This window comes from Bicyclus anynana, chromosome 14, assembly GCF_947172395.1.
Source record: "Bicyclus anynana chromosome 14, ilBicAnyn1.1, whole genome shotgun sequence".
Lineage (NCBI taxonomy): Eukaryota > Metazoa > Arthropoda > Insecta > Lepidoptera > Nymphalidae > Bicyclus > Bicyclus anynana.
The window spans coordinates 1,195,324-1,217,173 of record NC_069096.1 but is presented as its reverse complement, the minus strand read 5'-3'; the positions used below and the strand labels follow the sequence as shown (position 1 = coordinate 1,217,173).

Sequence of the window (21,850 nt, the reverse complement as noted above, 5' to 3'; positions counted from 1 at the left end):
CGGCAGTTGTGTGAGTAGGGCCCTTTAGTCTTCGACAATCAATTAGAACCGTATGAACGTATTGTCTGGTGGTACCTCGGAAAGGACAAAAACAAAATAACTCAAGATTCTCCTCTGGGCTGTAATTAATTCTGAATAAAAGACCCTAAGTCCTTTTAAACACGTCTTACAAAAGGTCAACAACAGCAAACAAAAATTCTTAATATTAGCATTTATAATACGTTTGTATTATTATAAATACCTACCTATTTCAAAAGTTTATAATTGCATCTTTCATTTTAAAACATTTCTGCACTGTACATTTCGATGAAGCGCAGTGTGGGGCCAAACAAAACGAATCCAGATAAAGTTAAACGAAACCCGCAGCAAGTGGCATCCACTGCGCGGTCATCAAATTCCTGGAACACACAGCACAATTGATTTTTCTTATTATTATACTTGACGGACAATGGAGATGGTCCACCTGACGATACGTGGAAAACCATCGACTAATAAACAGAGCAACACTTTGCAGAGTATGCAAAAAACACGACCTACAAAGTGCTGCCCTGCGTCCACCAGCCTGTGGCGTAGGTATCAAGTCGCATGTTGATAAAACTGATCGTGTGTCGCGATCAGTTTTATCGGCTAGCAAGCCGTTAGCGCTGCAGGCATCTGAGATTATTTGATCGTCAGTGGCTGACATAAGTCGCGAACGTTCGTTAGTATCGCATAGCAATCAATATACTCTACCAGACTTTAGTAAAGCCCAATAAATTTTTTACAATTAAAATTAAGTACTTAATTAATATTTATAATATATTCACACATTAAATAAAATCAAGTTCTAAATATTAAAACCTATTAAAATATTCCGCGATAAATATTTATTACAGTTTTAGGCTCTATTTTTGCATACGTGCTCAATTTCCTACATATTGTAAGGATAACAACTTTTAGCTAAATATTTACATACATTGGAATTTAGCGGATTTCTAATCTATTTTGTGTACTTAATTATTTTTTTTGTTGCCAAGGAGCGGAGTTATTAAGCAGATCAATATTAATTTTATGCGACGCTTTTGTGAGTTATTTAGGCAGTGTCTATAAGGAGGATAATAGTTTGTTCGATTTTGGGCAACTTTGGCCTACTTTATTGACAATATATTATTGCTCACGTCCACGTTGGTGACGTCCGTGTCAGTGGACGTAGACGCAAGTGGACGGTCAGTGGACGTAGTGAGTAAACATCGTGTATCGTTAACGTAAGCGCGCGTCCAAAAACGTCCATCTTACTCTTAGCGGCATGGTTGTCAGTGGACGTAGACACAAATGCACGGTACGTGGACGCAGTATACATTGCGTATCTTTTACGTCAGCGCATAAAAGTGAAACTTCAAAAAAAGTAAATCACCTTTTTTGAGGTCACTTCTAAAACCAAAAGACGTCCATCTTGGTGGCATGCTTGACAGCGGACGTAGACGCAACTGGACGGCTCGTGGACGCAGTAAACATCGCGTATCGTTTACGTAAGCCCGCGAAAGTGAAACCTCGCCAACCTCGAGCACCGGCTCACACTCGACGGGAAGTGTTACGCTTTCTTCTAACACGTTTACTCCTAAAGCTCCGCGCAGACCAATCGACTGACCAGGATTAAATTTCGGCAATGTTGTAGCCCACACTGAACAATTGATCCGCTCAGAAATTGCAACACGAACTGCGCAGGTATAATGGATACATTTGCAGTTATGCGCATTGTGCACAGAGCAGGCTAGAAGTTGGTGTAGAAGAAATGCAAAAAGTAGACTTTTTCGAAAGTCAGGCACCTCAACACATTGACACACTGCAGTCTGCATTTGTGCAGTGTTCATGGTGCAGAAGACGTGACGTCACACTCTGTGGCAGTATATATATAGGAAGCGTTCCTTGCATGCCCTGCAAATTGTTGCACTGTGTATAGTTGATGGTTTCCCACTTTCCATCAGGTCGCCATCTGCCTGGTCTGTCAATTATTATCATTACTACAGCATTATTGAAAACTTCTTGTCTGTCAGTGTGTAGCGGCGCGTCCAAAGGCCGGCGCGCTAGACCGCCGATCGTTGGTGAAATTCACCTTGAAAAGCGAAAGGGACCGTAACACTTACACCAATATGCGGGACCAGTTTCACTACGCTGCAGGGAAAGTGATATGCGTCGTCACTTGGGTACCTACCACTGCCAAATGACAGATTACTAATGTCAAGAACTTGGTATTGTTTAAAAGAATATTTGCCATATGTTTTAAATACAATAACCCTGTTTCCTTCTAATTAGTCGGAAAATACTGTGTTAGGATTGCGTAATAAGAGCGGGCGAGTATTAAGCACGATCTCTCGGTAATGTCCGGTTCTTTAACCGTGGATCTATCGAAGCTCCGAAATTCAAAACCACTGCCAACTGCCTGGATAATGATGCCATTTCACTATTCATAGCTTTTGTTTATTCAATGACAATCAGGAAACTTCGCGGTGGCGTTCTATGATTTATTGACTTTTCCTTTCAATGTCGATTGTAGATCTAAACACCCGAAAAACGTCCTTACGATCCTGACGATGTCATAACGACCGACAACGCTTCCCAGGCAACACAAACTACACAGCGTATTCGCCCGCGAAGACGAGGTCCCCGATATCTGACGTAAGCCGGACGCGAGATTTTTACTCACGATCTCGGGGGTAGAAACTGAGACTGACATTCAGGTCAAAACACCCTTCCCGAACGGCCCTCTAACACGAGGTCCTTAGAGAGTTGTTCCGCCCATCTATTCTGCTTCTGCCTGCTGGCTTTATCAGGCGATACTCCTGCGAATTTCGAGTTTCAAACAAGACATTCAATTAAATATTGTGAAGATATCCAATTATGAGATGTTAAAACAACATCTAATCCGCAATAGCACGTTGTGTTTGAACAATGCTTAATCCTCACGTAATGTCTGGTCTCAGTTATCTCTGTTAACTCTACTACATAAATAGCCGAACTATAATTATCGAGTAAGGGCGCGTTCTCACTCTGTAGTGAGTTTTGCTTTTTATTCTTTACAATTTAGCCCTTGACTACAATTTTACTTGATGGTAAGTGATGATGCAATCTAAGATGGAAGCGGGCTAACTTGTTAGATGGAGAAAAACCACACCCCTTTCGGTTTCCACACGGCATTGTACTGAAACGCTAAAACGCTTGGCGGTACGTCTTTGCGGGTAGAGTGGTAACTAGCCACGGCCGAAGCCCACAACAGCCACACCTGGACCAATTAAGAAAACCTCAATCAGCCAAATGGCTTGTATATTTAAATGGAGGTGGCTTGCACGTCATAGATGCAAAAATTACTAGAATTATCAGAAAATACTCGCGATTATTTTTGAGATTATTTCCTTCGAAACAAGTAAATAATTAACCGCGCTTGTGGCTCGGATACCTACTGAAATATAAGGGATTTATTTTGTAACCCAAGGTTACAAAATAAATCCCTTATATTTCAGTAGGTTCCATTGTAACCTTGGGACCCCCCATTCCATTAAGTTACGGTCAAATCGTTAGATTTTCGAAATGCACACCTTTTAGCTATCAACTAATATCAGTTTATCTGACGGGTTGTACAGTATTTTTGAAGTTACTTAATTTTTTTGGTTGCCTAAACGTACCCACCAACATAAAGAGCTCATACTCTGTGGAGGTACTCAACAACGTGCTAGGTATAGTCTCTTATGTTCAACTGCCGCGCTCGAATAACTGCAAAAATCCCCTCTTCGACTCCCATACTATTAATTAGATTAATTTGGTTAAAAAACCATAATAGCCCAATGGTAAATAGGCCGGACTCACCACCAAGAGGTGGTGGTTCGATCCCCGCGCGCTGATTATTGTCCCACTCCTAACACAGTATTTTACGACTAACTGGAGGGATATGGGGACATTAGTCATATTTAAAAGATATGGTAAATATTAAAAAAAGAAAACATATATTAATTGACACGACACAGTGCGAACGCGCCCTAACGTGGGCGAAACGCTGTTTGGTAATTGTTCGAGTTTGAAGGTTGTAGAAAGACGTCATTGTAACTTTCAAAGTGTTTTCTGTGACCTTTGCGTTAGAGTGTGGAATAGGACGCGGAAATTGGCCGCTTTTGAGATATTTTCGCCTTTCAATTGATATTAGGCGCAGCGCTGGTGGCGTGAAATTTAATTCACTTTAAATAGTAAGTATAACTTAGATTATACTAAGAGACACCATGCTGTTTCATAGTTCCCGTTTCTCTGGGCATACAGGTAAAATATAGCCTATGTTACTTACTGACATTGTAGCTTTCCATTAGTGACATAATTTTTCAAATTCGGTTCCGTTGAATCCAAGATTACCCACTACAACCTCACAATTTTACAAAAAAAGATATTAATAACTCATATTCGGCTCATTGTTGAACACGAGTCTCCTCTCAGAATTAGAGGGGCTAGGCTAGGCCGTAGCACTGGCCCAATGCGGATTGGTAGAGTTCACACACGTAGAGAAATAAGAAAACACTCAGGTATACAAGATTTCCCCACGATTTTTTTCTTTCACCGTTTGAGACACGTGGTACATAATTTTTAAAATGCACATTACTGAAAAGTTGGAGGTGCATGCCCCGGACCAGATCGAACCTACGCCCTCCGTATTGAAGGCAATGGTCATTATATCTGCTGGGCTATCACGGTTCAAGATATTAAATATACAAACTTTTAAAGGAGGTCGGCCACCGTCACAAAAGCTGTGACCAGACCGTAAAGTTCCATGTCCACTAATAACCTAATGTTCTAACGATATATTGTAATACTGCAAAACATATCTAATTGAAGTATTTACTTTTTCAAAGCCACAAAAAATTCTATAATTCTTCACTTGTGGAGGTTAGAAGTGAGTTTAAAACCGAAACTGCTATTCTCATTATTTTATTCAAATTAACTCCATTTATCACTTATTTTACTTTTTATCGATAAAAACACGAAAACAAATAATCTCACCTAAGTTATAATAATTTAATAAGTTGTTTATCTGTGGTGTAAGTTTATCAAATTATTTTATCTTTAGCAATGCCGCACAGATTAAAAAGTTTAATGACCTGTCAGTGACAGTTGACTACATCTTGTCATATTGTGTTTGGTACATGCCTGTGCATGGTTTAAGGCTTAAAAGGGCTAGAACACAAGACCTCAAACAGTTTTTATAGGCTTTTTATAATAATTATCTTTCATTTATTCTGCTTCAAAAAGAAATTGTTATAAGTAGTTGTAATTTAATCCTCCAAAAATTTACTTATCACGTAGTATTCAACAATGGAGATTTGCAGATTAAAAATTCAAAATTCATTTATTTCAAGTAGGCTCAGTTTACAAGTAATTTTGAAACGTCAGTTGACTATTTGTAAAGATTCTACTACCGGTTGGGCAGGTTTTGCTGAGAAGAACCGTCAAGAAACTCAACAGTTGCTCTTTAAAAAAAAATATACAGTATTATAATTTACAATTGATAACATCATTACAATTTCTTATTCTTTTACTTCCTGTGTGAAGGTGGAAGCTGATCCAATGGCCTCCAAGCACCTTTATCATTAAGGAACTCATCAATAGTGTAGTAACCTCGGCTAAGTAAATGTTATGTTAAATGTGACCAACCTCCTTTAATTAATTATTTAGTTCATGTTCCCTCATGTTTGTGTTTTTGTCCTGGTAGAGCGAATTGCTTCCTAGAATCTTTGTCATTAACGAGGTGATCAATGGGCTAATGCTCGAATGATCGGCGACTGGCTTTACAAGTGTAAATACACCATTACTTTGTATAATGTAGATGTTTGCGGCAAGTGAGTCACATTCAGTCGGTGTCGGGTAGCGGTAAATTGTCTACAATTTTAATAAAATGATTGGCCTCTTGCATTGGCGGCTTTTGTGGCTCACTTTGCTGTACTTCGGTCACCAACAACATACTCTTAGCATCAGTCGTTTTACCTCCAAATGTTCATAGTATAACTTTATAACCTCAACTCGACTGCCGCTGCTTTCGATTTGCCCCTATTAAAATATAAAAAATAACCAAACAGCCCCTTTATCTGTACGACAAATACGTACTTCGTCGCTCAGACTGTACAGAGCCTTGAGATTGTAATTGTGTAAATACTAACTAACTAAATCATTAGTGGACCAAATAAATAAATTCAGTGTGAACAATATGCTTACTCGTATATTGCAACAATACATTTGTTATGTAATAAAAATAGCTGAAAAGTAAGGTCGCAAACGTAATATTAAAGCTATGCGGGTAACAAATGCGCTTTAGGCTGAAAAAGTTAGTAAAAATCTCAGCCAGGTCTTTTTGCTATCAATTACGTACCTACTCTTTTATATTTCTTATTAGTTCTTCAGTTAAATATCTCATGTAAAAGTTCAGTCGACAATTTGGCTCCACGGACGTTTTGAGACTTATACAATTTAATTGCAAGAATTAAAAAAATCATAACTACTTTACGTTCCATTTAATATTATGTTTAATATATTTAGTTTTTATAAGTTTAAATTAAAACATAATTAGTTTAATGCAATTAATAAAAGCGTTAATAATTACATCGAACTTATAAAACTTGCCTTAATTCAATAATAAAAAAATAACCTCCGTGGTCTGTGGGCGGTACAGACTTTGTACGAGGACATAATATACTTAAATGTATAACATCAGCAGGTTAGACATAGCGTTTCACACGCGTTTTTTGCGAAAAAACCACGAAAACCACAGATTTAGTCCCTCTGACATAGAAGGATCCAAAACAAAAGAAATGTCCGAAACTGGGCCCACTTTCAGAACGATACTGTGACGATACAGAAATGAAAATTGTACAAAAATTTTGCATACTTATTTTACTAGATTACTCCATTAGAATCTTAGCCGGAATAATAGTCGCTAAAATAAGCTGATTTCACTATTTTCACACCGATAGTAGTAATTTTTGTATCCTTTTTGATGCGTATTTCACTGATTCACAGTTGTCTACGCGGGCTGTCAATTTCAAAGTCAATCAATCAATGAGATGTCTTTGTCAAATATTATGTCAAGTATTCTGTTAATCAAGTTGACAGTTTCCTAAGGATTTGACATTATATACTGGCGTATTTTGGTTACTATCGTTTAGTATTAAATCCTTATTAAAACTGTCGTCTCTCAGTTTAACAAAGATAATGCAATGAAGTTTATGTCAAAGGGATACGAATGATTGCCCATCTTTAACAAGTAGTTTAACTGATTAGGCATATATAGATTTATTTTAAAATTGGCCTCATGAGTTCTCCTTAATTGTCCTAATTTATGGCCAATTTTCAGCTCTGTACCATTCGTATAATTTTGGGCCTGAGCTTGTATGAAGACTGCGTTTCATTTCAAGTCACCATGTTGATCCAGAGCGAACGTATTTTGAGGGTTTGTTGTATTGCTACCTCTATAAATTGCATTGGGACTGGATGTGGTTGAGCCAAAAACGCGCGTTCTTAGTGTTCGCTTCAAAACGCCGCATGTACACCGGCTTTATGAAGTACCGTAATGCGCAGACAGTATCGCCGTTATACGAGATGACTAACGACCGTCGAGATGAAGGCTCTGCTTTTGCGCCCGTGCTAAGACGGCTACTTTTAAATCAGAGTTTTCCTTGCTTACCACCCTAGGGTTATAAACTATACAATCGGCTCTGCTTTCTTGCACATAAGACAGGAAAAATGTATACATACAGCTTTGAGAAACAGTGGTGTGCACTTCATTGATATAAAAAAATGAGCTGATTTTTTAAATTTAGTAGCAACAATTTGTACTTATAGTAACTACCCTAGTTAAAAACTTTGTTTACGGCATTGCCCGGCACCTCCGTGGCGCAGTGGTATTCGTGGTGGATTTACAAGACGGAGGTTCTGGGTTCGATCCCCGGCTGGGCTGATTGAGATTTTCTTAATTTGTCCAGGTCTGGCTGGTGGGAGGCTTCGGCCGTGGCTAGTTACCACCCTTTTTTTTTTTTTTTTTTTCCTTGAGGAGGTAAAAATCCCTGCGGACTCCTGCCTCTTGACAGGGCATGTCCGACTTGCACGGACTAAAATAACCTCCTCTACTCCAAGGGTGGCACGGGACCGCAATGCATTACTTCATGCCCCCCTCTTACGAATTTTCTCTCTTCTTTTTCTCATCTTTTTCTCGAACCTCTCTTCTCCTCATTGTTTCTTTCATCATTTGCGCGTATGCGTGCCACTCTTTTTCGCTATTCAGCATACGTGTTATTAAGTTTCGAGAGCTTACGGCGCTGTGCGTTCCCTGTGCCACCAATCTCAGATCCGCGCAAGCCGGACACTCAAAAATGGCATGTCTTGGGGTGTCTTCCTCTCCGCAAAAGTAGCACTTGTCTGTTGGGGTTTTCCCAATTGCGAATAGATAAGTGTTGAACACCCCGTGACCACTAAGCGCCTGCGTGAGCCAGCGATCCACCTCTCCGTGTTTTCTGTTAAACCAGCGTTTGAGATCAGTTATTAACTCCCTCGTCCATGCTCCTTTTCCTACTTCTTTCCATTCTTTTTCCCACTCTGTAAGAGATTCTTCCCGTATTTCTGTTAGCTTTAGCTCTTTATTAGAAAAAAGTTGGGCGCGTTCTCTGACCATTTTATCTATGGGAACAAGCCCTGCAATAACGAGAACTGCATCTGTGGAGATTGTTCGGTATGCTCCACAGATACCAATGCCTAAACGTCGCTGTACGGCTTCTAACTTTTTCCGGTATAGCTCTACCCTCATTGCTCTATCGAAAATTGGCGCCCCGTAAAGAATGACTGAGTGGGCAACCGATGCCAGCACTCTTCTCTTGCTTGCTCTCGGACCACCCTTAGTTGGCATTAGTCGATATAGTGCCTCCGTCATATTCTGTGCCTTTTTTGCTACCTCCTCTATGTGCTTTTTATAGTTCAGGTTCTTATCCAGCCAGAATCCCAGATATTTGATGTAATCTTTTGGTGTAATTAAGGCATCCTGAACTACAAATGTTATGGGGTCTAGCTTTCTTCTCCCGCTAAATACTATAGCTTCAGTCTTTTCTGGAGCTAAAGACAGCTGTTTTCCGAGCATCCACCGATTAATGTGTTTTAGGGCCGTGTTGGCCTTTACCATTAGTGCTCTTTCCGTATTTGCTACGACTATTAAGGCTAAATCATCGGCAAAGCCGACTAATTGGACGCCCTCCGCCTGGTTTATCCGAAAGACCCCGTCGTAAAGGATATTCCACAGGGTTGGACCCAAAATTGATCCCTGAGGTACCCCGCTACTGACCTTTATCATATTCTCTATTCCATTGATATCCTTTACCTTAATGTACCTCTCATCCAAATAGCTAAGCCAGGTTTTGTATGTACCCGGGGAAACGTCTTGTCCTTATTTCTAGCAATATTTCTCTCCAGGGCGCAGAGTTAAAAGCATTTCTAACGTCCAAGCATATCAAGGCGCATAGTTTTCGATTTCTGCGCATTCCTTTCTTTGCCTGCATGGCAGTTGTTACTACTTTTTCGATTGCCATTAATGTAGAGCGACCCTTTCTAAGCCCGTATTGGTGTTCAGAGAGACCGCCATGTTTGGGCAAAAGCTTCTCGATTTTGTTCAGGAGAATTCTTTCCAAAAGCTTTCCATATGAGTCTAACAGGCAAACCGGTCTATACCCCGTCGGGTCGTCAATTGGCTTATTCGACTTTTTGAGCAGTACTAGGCTAGCTATTTTCCACTCGGAGGGGAAATTGCCGGAAGTAAAAGCCTCCTGTAGGATTTTCTTGATAGCTTCAGGAATCACTTCGACTGCGATTTTGACAATCTCCGGATAGATTTGGTCTGGTCCAGGTGCCTTCTTTGCCTTGAGGTTCTCTGCTGCTACCTTTATCTCCTCTATTGTTAACTCCACGTTTTCGGGAGCGTTTGATATAATCCGACAGAAATCGTTGTGGACTGGAAACAGCACTTTGATCACCGAATCATCGAATCGAATCGGTAGTTACCACCCTACCGGCAAGCGATTTAGCGTTCCCGTACGATGCCGTGTAGAAACCGAAAGGGGTGTGGATTTTCATCCTCCTCCTAACAAGTTAGCCCGCTTCCATCTTAAATAGCATCATCACTTACCATCAGGTGAGATTGTAGTCAAGGGTTAACTTGTAAAGAATAAAAAAAAACCTAGGTTATTTAACAGCTATATAATATTTTCTAAAGTACACGTGTAAAAGACTACATTTATTTATTTATTTATTTAAGCCTTTACAATCTAAATTACATAATATTTATTACATGCTTTAATAGTTAAATTTCATCCCACTGCTGGGCAAAGGCCTCCCCCTTCCTCTTCCATTGTGTCCTTTTAGATAGATTACATTATCTAAATTAATTTAAATTTGGTGGTATACGACACTGAAAACTCAGGGTTGTTAATTGAAACACGAGTACAATCACATTGGAAACAATAAAACAGTAGCGTTCAATTTACGCACAAATTGTATGACGCAGCGCGGAGGTTTATTGCTCATACAAACTGTGGGCAAACATACGCTCTGTTATTGTTCCTCGGGCCTCGGGTTATACTTCCTACATGGACACACGTGACCAGAGTTAAGGTGGAGGCTGACTAACCAGACGTACGTAACTTATGAGACGCTTGATAACAGATAAATTAAGTTATGAAGTAGTAAGATGAAACTGCGCAACGATTACTAACGGCGACGCAAAGTCACAAGAAAATTAATTTAATTAAATAAAACATCTCAAGACTGATGTGAATAGGCATCTTCTAGGCAAGCGCTGTCTTATGGCAGGCGTCCACTGATCCGCATCTTACGTATCAGACCAATGGACGCACTTGTATGACTTTCTATACAAATAATACTAAAATCCGTTTGATGCGATACGTATGATGCGGATCTATGGACGCGTGCCATTAGACCATCTACGCTTACCATCAGATGAAATCGTAATCAAGTGCAGTAAGTATACAAAAATTCTGGGTCAGAATCCCAATCTCAAATTATGATATACATTGTTAGAAAGCATTTTCTTCTTCTTAGAACTATACAACGAGAATATGCTATAGCCTGACATATTATGAAGCCTCCTTTTATGAAGACTGATTGTCAACCTGTATATTTTTTTATTCTTTCCAAGTTAGCTCTTGACTACAATCTCACCTGAAGGAAAGTGATGATGCAATCTAAAATCTAAGAGTAAAAAGTTAGTTTTATCCACAATTTTAAATTATTTAATAAACTTGAAAAAAATGCATTTATTTTTAGTAATTAAGATTTATTTAATAAAATAGAGAATTTTTGGTCATTTATTTTTTTGTATTGATTTGGGGCCAAAATAAACAATATACACCGCGCTACGTTATTCGTCTTTAACCAAAATCCCACATAATGTGCCCAATGTCTATTATCCTTCAGTGTTATTAAAAAAAAAAACAAAGTACAATTCAAGGAGTTACAATTGTAATAAACTTTCAAAAATCGATTATTTTAACACATCCTGTATTTTCAAACATCTACCTACCTCCTCGCCGCAGTCACGTCGGCAGTCCGTCGGTCCCTTTGAGCTTTGAGGTCATTCACTTTAACCTATTTCTTTAAATTAAATTTTATTTTATTTACGGGTGTTAACCCGTACTAGACCTGTGTCGATCGCGATTGATCGAATCTCTGATACCCGATCAGTACTTGTGCGTGAGCGAGTGACGCGGTCGTCAGCGCCTCAAATAATCTGCGAACGATTTTTGTTCACCACACTGAATTGGACTTGTAACAATTATCTGGATCGAATACTCGTCGGTCAGTCGTACAACATCACTCTACAGAATAGCAACCTAAAATCCGATCAGTTCGGAATTTTAACGGCCTTCGTGGCGCAGTGGTGTGCGCGGTGGATTTACAAGACGGAGGTCCTGGGTTCGAACCTCGGTTGGGCCGATTGGTGTTTTGGTCCAGGCCTGGCTGGTGGGAGACTTCGATCGTGGCTCGTTACCACCCTACCGACAAAGACGTACCGCCAAGCCGTGGATTCAAATACTCCCTCTAATAAGTTAGTCCGTTTCCATTTCAGATTGCATAATCACTTACTACACTACCGTCAGGTGAAATTGTAGTCGATGGCTAACTTGTAACGAATAAAAAATGGGTTCCGATTCATGTCCTACGGATGTTCAGTTTAAGACTCAAGTAACTACATACTTTAAGTCGAGTCGTAACGATACACAAAACACGAAAGACCCGTGACCCGAATGATCGAATTATTAAGACCCAACCAATCACCTTGTGTTATAAGAAACGATCGAAAGATACATTTCTTACCTGTACCTATTTTTGGACATTGCCGACAACAGTTACGGGTTAGGCGGCGAGCGGCGTTATCAAAAAGGAAACCGCAAAAGACTAGGGCTTGCTATTTTTTAAAATATCGGATTCTCGATATATCGATAATTTCAAAATAATTTTTTTCTGGTTTAAGATCTTTTTTCGGCTAATTTTTCGGCTAAATGAAAACTTTTAACAATTAAGTATTTATTAAACTTCACTATTTTTTTATGTAACTAAATTGACAAGTAAATTAATACGATTAAACATGTTTAAAGTTTTGTCTGAGGGTAAAGTAGTGTATACTATCTGAATACATTACGTTTTACTTATTTCAGTGACATTTTCGATAAAATGCAATTAAAAAACTAAAATATGAAAAACGTAATAAAGTATAAATAAAGTAAAGTAGATTATGTTTGATAATGTTTTAGTTTAAATAATTTGCGAGGGATATAAAAAATTAAAACTTGTTAAAAATATCTAGTATCGATATCTACGTTTCAATATCGAACTATAGATATATCGTCCATAAAAATATTAGTAATGAATACTTATCGCAATTAAGTGATAATGTCGATATTTTGATATATCGATATTTTATTAACAGCCCTAGTAAAGACACTGCCGCCGACTAGGTGTATCAAAAATAGTAGGTATGTAGGTATTAAACAACAAAATTTCTGAAACTAGGTTAAAGTTCATTAACTTCTTCTTTCCAAACAGAATGAAACAGGATGTTCTGAAGTTCATTCAATCAATTTTACAGGATGTTCAATCAATTTTAATTTTTTTTTTCGATAGCGTGTGAATGTGCTTCAGCTTATTTTTAATATTACTATAGAGTTTATCGTAATGGATACATACATGTCGCGGCGGATTATAGACGCGGCCGGTAGCACGGTGTATATAATGAACATATAATGAACTTTTATATATGTAGATAGTGACACTCACTATGCATGATCAGATAGTCTTAACTACGCAGCAGTGAACATTAAAAGGCTGAAATTATGATGTTGAATACTTTGGAATAATTATAATAAATTCTAAAGCTTGTTGCTCGTTAAAAATGTTCCGGCGTTTAAAATTAGACTTTTAGGGCAAACCTGGAAATCTTAAGAGCGGCGCACTCATTTAAGACTAGGTCAAAACAGTTCAAGTCTCTCCGTTTACGAACCTAGGTACAATTTTCAGACCGCAGTGCAAGTAAAATAAGCTATTAATTTCTGTACATTAATGTACATCAAGTCCAATGATCAGCCAATACAGCTTTGGATGGTGGGTTAAAGTTCCAAATAATTTCATTTAGCAGTTTGTATGGATGTTTGTTTCTCTTTCACGCCGCAACTACTGAACGAAGATATATAATACTCTGGATTAACACATGGGCTACTTTTCAACCCAGAAAATCTATGGTTCCTGCGGGAAAAACTGAATTCCACGCAGACGAACTCGCGGTTATAAATAGTTTTGTGAGTGTGATATAATAGCAGTATAGGCCATTCAAAATAGGCTGGTAATGATGAAGATGACTCCATTGCGGTCGAAGTGCGAATTTATTACTCATGTGTATCAATATATTGACAGTCATGAAGTCCTGATCCCAACACACACACGTCGAGGCAGAAAAGTATGAGCTCTTAGTGATTCAGTTCGTCCGCTGAAGTATAACACTCGTCGTCATCAACCCATATTCGGCTCACTGCTGAGCTCGAGTCTCCTCTCAGAATGAGAGGGATAAGGCCAATAGTCCACCACGCTGGCCCAATGCGGATTGGCAGACTTCACACACGCAGAGAATTAAGATAATTCTCTGGTATGCAGGTTTCCTCACGATGTTTTCCTTCGCCGATTGAGACACGTGATATTTAATTTCTTAAAATGCACACAACTGAAGCTGAACCCACACCCTCCGGAATCGGAGGCAGAGGTCATATCCACTGGGCTATCACGCCATACCTATTTCTACTGACTAGTAGCACCTCTGTATATGAAGTGCATAACTGTAAAATTAAGGCACATATTATGGTACCTACATCAATAGCCTGTATTCGTCCACTGCTGGACATAATAGGCCTTTTCGAGAGCGCGCCACCACACACGATCCTCCGCCTTCCTCATCCAGTAACTTCCCACTACCTTCTTGATGTCGTCGGACCATCTATGCTGGAGGAAGACCTCAAGTTAACTGGCGCTGGGCCAATGCAAAATGTGTTCCATGAGAGTGTGCGATTGAACTCGGTAATCTTTGAATTTATCTCTATCTCTTTCTACGATTAACTCTATAGAGTTATATAAAGACCAAACTCAAACTTCCAAACTCACACTGTGGAGTTATGAAAACATTGTTACAGACAACGACACAGCCTACAGGTGGCTTGCACCTCTCTCTCCCGCACCACAGCACTGCGCGGGCGAGGACTAAACACCCGTGGTTCCCCATCCTTCTTTTAGGACAGGGAATATAAAGCTTAGAACCACCATGTTGCTCCCACACGAATTGGCGTAAGGCACGGCATTATAGCATTACCAATTTCCCAACGCCAGGCTAATCATTTTTACTGACGATCTCTTGCAAGAAATAAAATCTCAATATTTAAACATGACTGGTTAAAAATAAGCAGTGCATTGTATTAATTTAACCTTTTTGTTGATCTTGGGTCAAAAAACGTTTTCTACAAATCTACTTGTTTAATCATCCTGACCATTGCCTAATAAAAAAAAATTTGGCTCTTGATTTATAAAACGTTGAAGACCGCTGAATAGGCCAACCAGGCGGTATTTAAAGCCCGGACAATCTCACAACACGTACCTCGTGGCCCGGCGAGAGTGTAGCGGCACCTTTAGGTTAATATTACACATACCTGAATTACCAGACAAACATTACACCAGTAAAGCGTAACTTTTGGGGCGATATCCAACCCTACGGCGCTGAAAATAAGCACGTTTATGGTGTAACGTCCGATGTGCCATTATAACGAACCTGCGGACCACTGGCTGTTCGCCTTCACCTAAAAATGCTAATCGCTAGCGGTACTGAGACGCGCGCAAATCTAACGGTAAAGGACTGACCGATATGGTACTTTACACTTGATCGTTGATACACAGCAAGCGGGTTTTCATTACTGAACTGAAAATACCAATGACTAACTAAACCCCGCACCGTAAAGCGCAGTGTTGGTCAACCCACTAGGCGGAGGATATCAAGCGGGATGCAGGGAGCCGCGGGATGATGGCGGCTCGAGATCGTTGTGCTTGGATGTCCATGCAAGAGGCCTATGTCCAGCAGTGTAGGTACGTCTATCGGCTGATAATGATAATAAATAAATAAATAAATAAATAAATAAATATACTTAAACAATACACATCACTATCTAGCCCCAAAGTAAGCATACAAAGTAGCTTGTGTTATCGGTACTAAGATAGTTGATATTATAATATTCATATACATTTATATACTACATATAAATACTTATATAATGTATAAATACACACAGACACTGGAAAAAATCCATGTTCATCACACGAATATTTTCCAGTTGTGGGAATCGAACCCACGGCCGTGGATGCAGAAAGCAGGGTCACTACCCACTGCGCCACGAGGCCGTCAATAATGATAATGATGATGAATAGTCAAGCAAAAATGGACGTGATTTATAAAAACAATTTATTATTATCAGCAATTTTATGCAAACAATAATCATTGCTAGAGACCTGTCTTTAAGTAATTTAAAACGAATCATTAGATAAATTGTGTAATTAGATTTTATACCGGAAACTAATATATACCTAACCCTGCAACGTCAAGTCGATTATCAATAAATAAAAACTAGTTTAGTTACAATTTATGATCAGTTATTTTTTACCGTTACAAGTAATAGAAGATTGCACAGATTATGTAGTCAGATAAACATAGTGATAAAAGTTATCCGTGTCTACAGCATGTTCAATGCGTCAAAGAAACAGTTTCTCTGACGTAACAAATCTTATCATTGAGAATACCTATTGAATAGTTGTTATTATTTTACTTGAGACGTGACAGCTCAGTGGATATGACCTCTGCTTTCGATTCGGAGAGCGTAGGTTCGAATCCGGTCCGGGGCAACTTTCAACATTTTAAGAAATTAAATACGTACGTATGTGTCACAAACGGTGAAGGCAAAACATCTTGAGGAAATCTGCACACCTCAGAATTTTCTGAATTCTTTACGTGTGTGAAGTCTGCCAGTCCGCATTGGGCCAGCGTGGTAGACAAGTGTTTTTCAGATAGCATGGGTACGGTGACAGTCGCCTGTATGACGTTCATAGTACGTACTATTTTCGTGGATCGCGACAAACTTTCAAGAGTGAAACGAACTGTCACCCGCACCATCCTACATGAAACGAACTGTAAGGCGCCTTTTATTCCGCGAGGAGACACGTGTTCAACAGAGAGCCGGATGATTGATCATTAATAATGACCCGGACCGACATCATAACGTATTTTCCGAGACAAGGAGTAGCAGTAGCACCAACAGTTTCTCAACTCACTACCGAGAATTTAAAAAAAAAACTTAATTGTCTATTTTCAGAGCCAAATCCAAAACTCGAAGGACTTCATGTGCACTAAAATAACTCTTACGTCTCAAGATTGGTCGGGAGGACATTATTGTAATTCTTATCCTTAATTAAAAAAAAATAATTTAATAATCTGCATACTTAGTAATACAATCTTCCCTTGAATAAAAAGCCAATAAATCTGACATAAAGCCGTCATTAAAATCGGAATCGGCTAATAATTAACGTCTCTTCCGCGTGTAAATTATACCACAACACTGTATTTTGGCAACGCCATATCCACCACTGGGCTCATATTGACTGTAATTGTTTTTTTACTGGCAAACTTTTAATAAAAGTTGTGACGGTGATGGTTACGTTTGTGGTCTTGACACAAAGTGAAAATGCTTTTGGAGCGAGCAGAGTCTTTAACTATACTACAGCCTTTCTTGATGAGTACTGTTTACCAACAAAGAAATTAGAAATGAAGGTAGAAAACGCATTTCATTTCATAACTTATTTATTTTAAATTATGTATGGTTTGTTTATAAAATATTATATAAAATATATTAACCATATCTTATTCTTCTAAGCTTATTAATCAAATTTATTTTCATTAATTTAACAAAACTGAAATATAATTATTATTAGATGTGAAATTACTAGTGATTTATACCCTAATTTTTAATTTGTTTGTTGGTAAACAGTACTAGGGTAGGCATTCATTCTACTTAAAAATTGTACAAAATGCTAAATTCTTTCTTCAATACACATTCATAATAATTCCAGGGTAGGCAGTGCTTTTATACATCTACGATTTGCACTAGGAGCCAAAGCCCGAGATAACCAGACGTTCGTGATTTTAAAAATCCAAAAAAAAATATATATATTAGTATATTGTTCGAATAGTATAGTTTTTTTGAGCCTAGTTTATTATGTAGAAATACTAAACTAGTTGAAAGAAATAAAATAAGTCTGCTGGGGAATAAGTCAATTTTGACACACTTAATTTTTACCGCCCCTCATTTCGCCGCTCTGGCAAATGTCCCGCTTGCACCAATGAAATATGGTCAATTAGCCGCTTTGTTCGCCTCAGTTTTGACGGGTTAGTGACAATCTCTATTAAAATATCTTTAGTTGCTTACGAATATATGAATAATAGTGATTACGAATTCATCTCGAAATTCTCTTTCCGAAGGAATGCATTCGTTGAAACGATCGGCTCGCAAAGATCGAGCTGCCGAGAAAGGCTTTTGTCATGCAGATGGGCCCGTTTATCGAAAGTGCTTGTGCACTCTGAATACTGATAAATTAGTTCGCCCATTAACCTCTCGGTTTCTCCTGCCTCGTTTGAATGTTCTCGTTTATTCTGGCTCTCTGTGACAATTACTTTTAAGTTTGGAAATTATCTTATACCCCTACTTGATGTTATCAAAAAAACAAATAAAATTAGAAATTCATTTTTAATTACGTAGGTAGAAAACGCATATTATTTCATAACTTATTTATTTTAAATAATGTATCGTTTGTTTATAAAATGTTAATCAAAATATATTAACTATATTTGATTGTTCTAAGCTTATTAATAGATTTATTTTTATTAATTAAAAAGAACATGTTAATTATAATTACTATTAGGTGTGAAATGACTAGCGATTAATACACTCATTATTAATTTGTTTGTTGGTAAACAGTACACATTGAGTAGGGCTTTACTGATTTTTTAAAATAATTTATAACAAAGTATATTGCAATCGACTCTATTATCTTCTTGTTTCCTAGTCCTTTTCCGCACTTTATTATAATGTAGAATATATTACATAAGTGTATGTGTTAGTTTCTTGGGTCAGAAGCCCAACAAGACCAGTGAAAATTAGGTGTAGGTCAGACGGCTTTACATGCTCTCTGAGGCACAGTGATATTCTTGCAAGTAAAAAAACGGTGTTTTTGTTTTTTTTTTTACCCAGAATTCAAACCCTGGATGTCAATTGCCTAATCTGCTAACCATGAGACCATTGAGGCAGTTGTAAACAATATTACAAACAACATATAACTCAAAAGTCAAAAGTATACTTGTATGTAATAAGTATATATAACTCCGACCAGACAAGGCCTGTAGATTGTGCAACAATTGATGCATAGCCCGCTCTTTGTTGCACCAATCATACCAATAAAACTTGCTCACACCTCCAGTGAGGTTCCCTAACATATTAATAGGCACCCAGAAATAGAAAATTTATTCATGACCACTCAAACTTTGTGTATGTGATACTTATGACGAGTCAGACGACAAAACTATGAACCAGGTAGTGAGGTGGTCTTCTTGTATGATTTGTTTATTAAATAAAAAAATTTACAAAATCAAAACAGTTTCTTTTTTCACCACTAATAAAGAAGTGGTAGAGTTGTCAGACAATTTTCATGGGGAATATTTGTTGTCCGATGCACCAAAGTCTGGAAGATATCTTGGAAGGAAAATACCCACTGCCTTGGTTTGCCTCATACATAGTTTTTGTCTTATTCTACTTGAATGATTATTGTTAACAATTGGCTCACTGTTGAGCAAAAGTCTCCTCTCAGAATGAGAGAGGTTAGGCTAATAGTACACCACACTGGCCTAATGCAGATTAACAGACTTCTCGTACAGTTTCCTTACAATATTTTTAATTCACTATTTGAAGACTGATATTTATTTATTACAACTGATATTTATTTTGTTAAAATGCACACAACTGAAAAGATGCCCCAGACTGGATTCCTGGAACCTCCAAATCAAAGGCAAATATCCTACCCACTGGGCTAAATACCAGCCCGCCGGCTCAGTGGATACAAAATCTGCATCATGAATTCATGAATATTTTTTTTTCTGGGATTAAGGTGAGGACTCTATGTGTGTGTTAAGTCTGCCAATCTGCATTGGGCCAGCGTGGGGGACTATTGAGCTTCTTGTGCTGTAAACAAAATATGGGTTGATAATGATGATGATATAGCCTTACCCAGGGCTTAAACTGATCTGAAGTCATTGTCAACCCATATTCGGCTCACTTCTGTGCTTGAGTCTCTTATCAAAATGAGAGGGGTTAGGCCACTAGTCCACCACACTAGCCCAATGCGGATTGGCAGACTTCACACACACAGAGAATTAAGAAAATTGTCTGATATGCAGGTTTCCTCACGATGTTTTCCATCACTGTTTGAGACACATGATATTTAATTGCTTAAATTGCACACAACTGAAAAGTTGGAGGTGTATGCCTCGGACTGGATTCAAACCCACACCATCCAGAATCTGAGGCAGAGGTCATATCCACTGGGTTATCATGGCACACATGATCTGAAGTGGCATAGGCTAACCACTGGCCCAACAAGCAGTTTTACATTGTTTTCTTGTTTTAGAGTTCTGTACTCAAAGAGTAAAACGGGCACCTATTATTGATATGCCTCTGTCTGTCCATCTTTAAGTCTGTTACCTGGCTTTATCTAGTGAACTATGATAGACAGTTTCATAGATGATGTATTTATGTTATCAGATACTAAAAAAATATATTTTAGGGACAATACAGGAAATGACAAAGCAGAAAATTTTCTGTAGTTTTTAAGATAATGGTACAGGACCCTTCCTGCGAGAATACAATTTGCACTTGGTAAATTTTTTGAAATATGTTGTTAAATTTTAAAATGTAACAATCTAAAAGTTTATAGATCATAAAGATACAGTATTTATGTCTTAATTAGTTTGTTGTAGGCATACACTGTAGCACAGTCATCATTGTTTTTGTTATGATATTTACCTAAACATTATTGGAACAGTTAGGTACATTCTGTGAATCTGAATTATGTAAAGAGGAAAACTAAATAGCTTATTAAAATACATTGTTTTGTTGAAATGGAGAAATAAAGGAATCTTCTACCAATTTTACTGAGACATACTATAAAATTTATGATTCAAAAAGAGGTAAAGTTTGTAAATCTGTATCTAATGAACTTTTTATACACTAGAACCACAACATCAATGTAAAATCTACTGAGTATTTTAAAAACATTTCATATTGTTTCTTACACTCGTCTTTCCCTTGTTCTTAGGCTAAAAGATATTATGAAAATTCTTCATTGCTAAGTGTGCATTTACCTACATTACAAATAAAAATCACTATTTACAAGTTTATTCACCTTTTAGTTACTAAATAAAGGCTAGGAGGAGGTAGTTTAGTACGTTTATTACACTGTTATCTACATAATATTTTTACTTACAAATGACTTTAATTATGCTATTAAAATAATCTCTGTTTTAACATTGTACTATGTGTAAACGTCCAAACAATATGGTTACAGTGGAACACAATGATACTTTGTGGACGCTATCGAGGTGTATAATGTATAAATACAAAAGAGAAAGGGTTTTAATATTAAATAAACACAAAACGCGATGGGTTTCGCAACAAAGAAACGATGTGATCCGACGATCTGTGATGTGATCAATCTTGCAACAGTGAAAGTGATCGCTCACACTCGCGCACTGCCCACGGCATGACCGTGAACCCAAAACGAGGAAAAATATACAAATACACACAATAAACTGCCTCAAAACCGAATAAAACACGTGAAAATGCAAAATCAGATATGCTAACGGTGTATTTTTACTGTATGAGCAGATAAGAAGTTGCACTTACCTTGTAATACACATCCATGAGGATGGTGTCCGGGAGAGATCGCAAATCATTCCGTTCGCACTTTGATTTTTGTATGTAGTTCACTAAATTGGTTAAGCACACCTCGTATAAATTATCGGGTATTTTTTTCACACGCACCGACGTCGACGCGTCAGCCATTTTGCCGAGATAAAATAAAACTCAGCTGATTTCACTTCGCTCGGCGTGTTGACACATTGACATTTTCACCAAACTTGCCAAGCGATCGTACGATGTTCATG

General features: G+C 38.0%; 1 protein-coding gene across 1 annotated transcript in view; it reads right to left on the bottom strand.

Annotated features, from left to right (window-relative positions):
* Positions 1-21,782, bottom strand: part of LOC112055426 (amyloid protein-binding protein 2) — a 66,253-nt gene extending 44,471 nt beyond the window's left edge. The window contains exon 1 of the mRNA XM_052885325.1: positions 21,591-21,782. Within this exon, the coding sequence (XP_052741285.1) occupies positions 21,591-21,749 (159 nt within the window). The 5' untranslated portion in view covers positions 21,750-21,782. The remainder of the gene's footprint in view (positions 1-21,590) is intronic.
* Between the last annotated feature and the right edge of the window lie 68 nt (positions 21,783-21,850).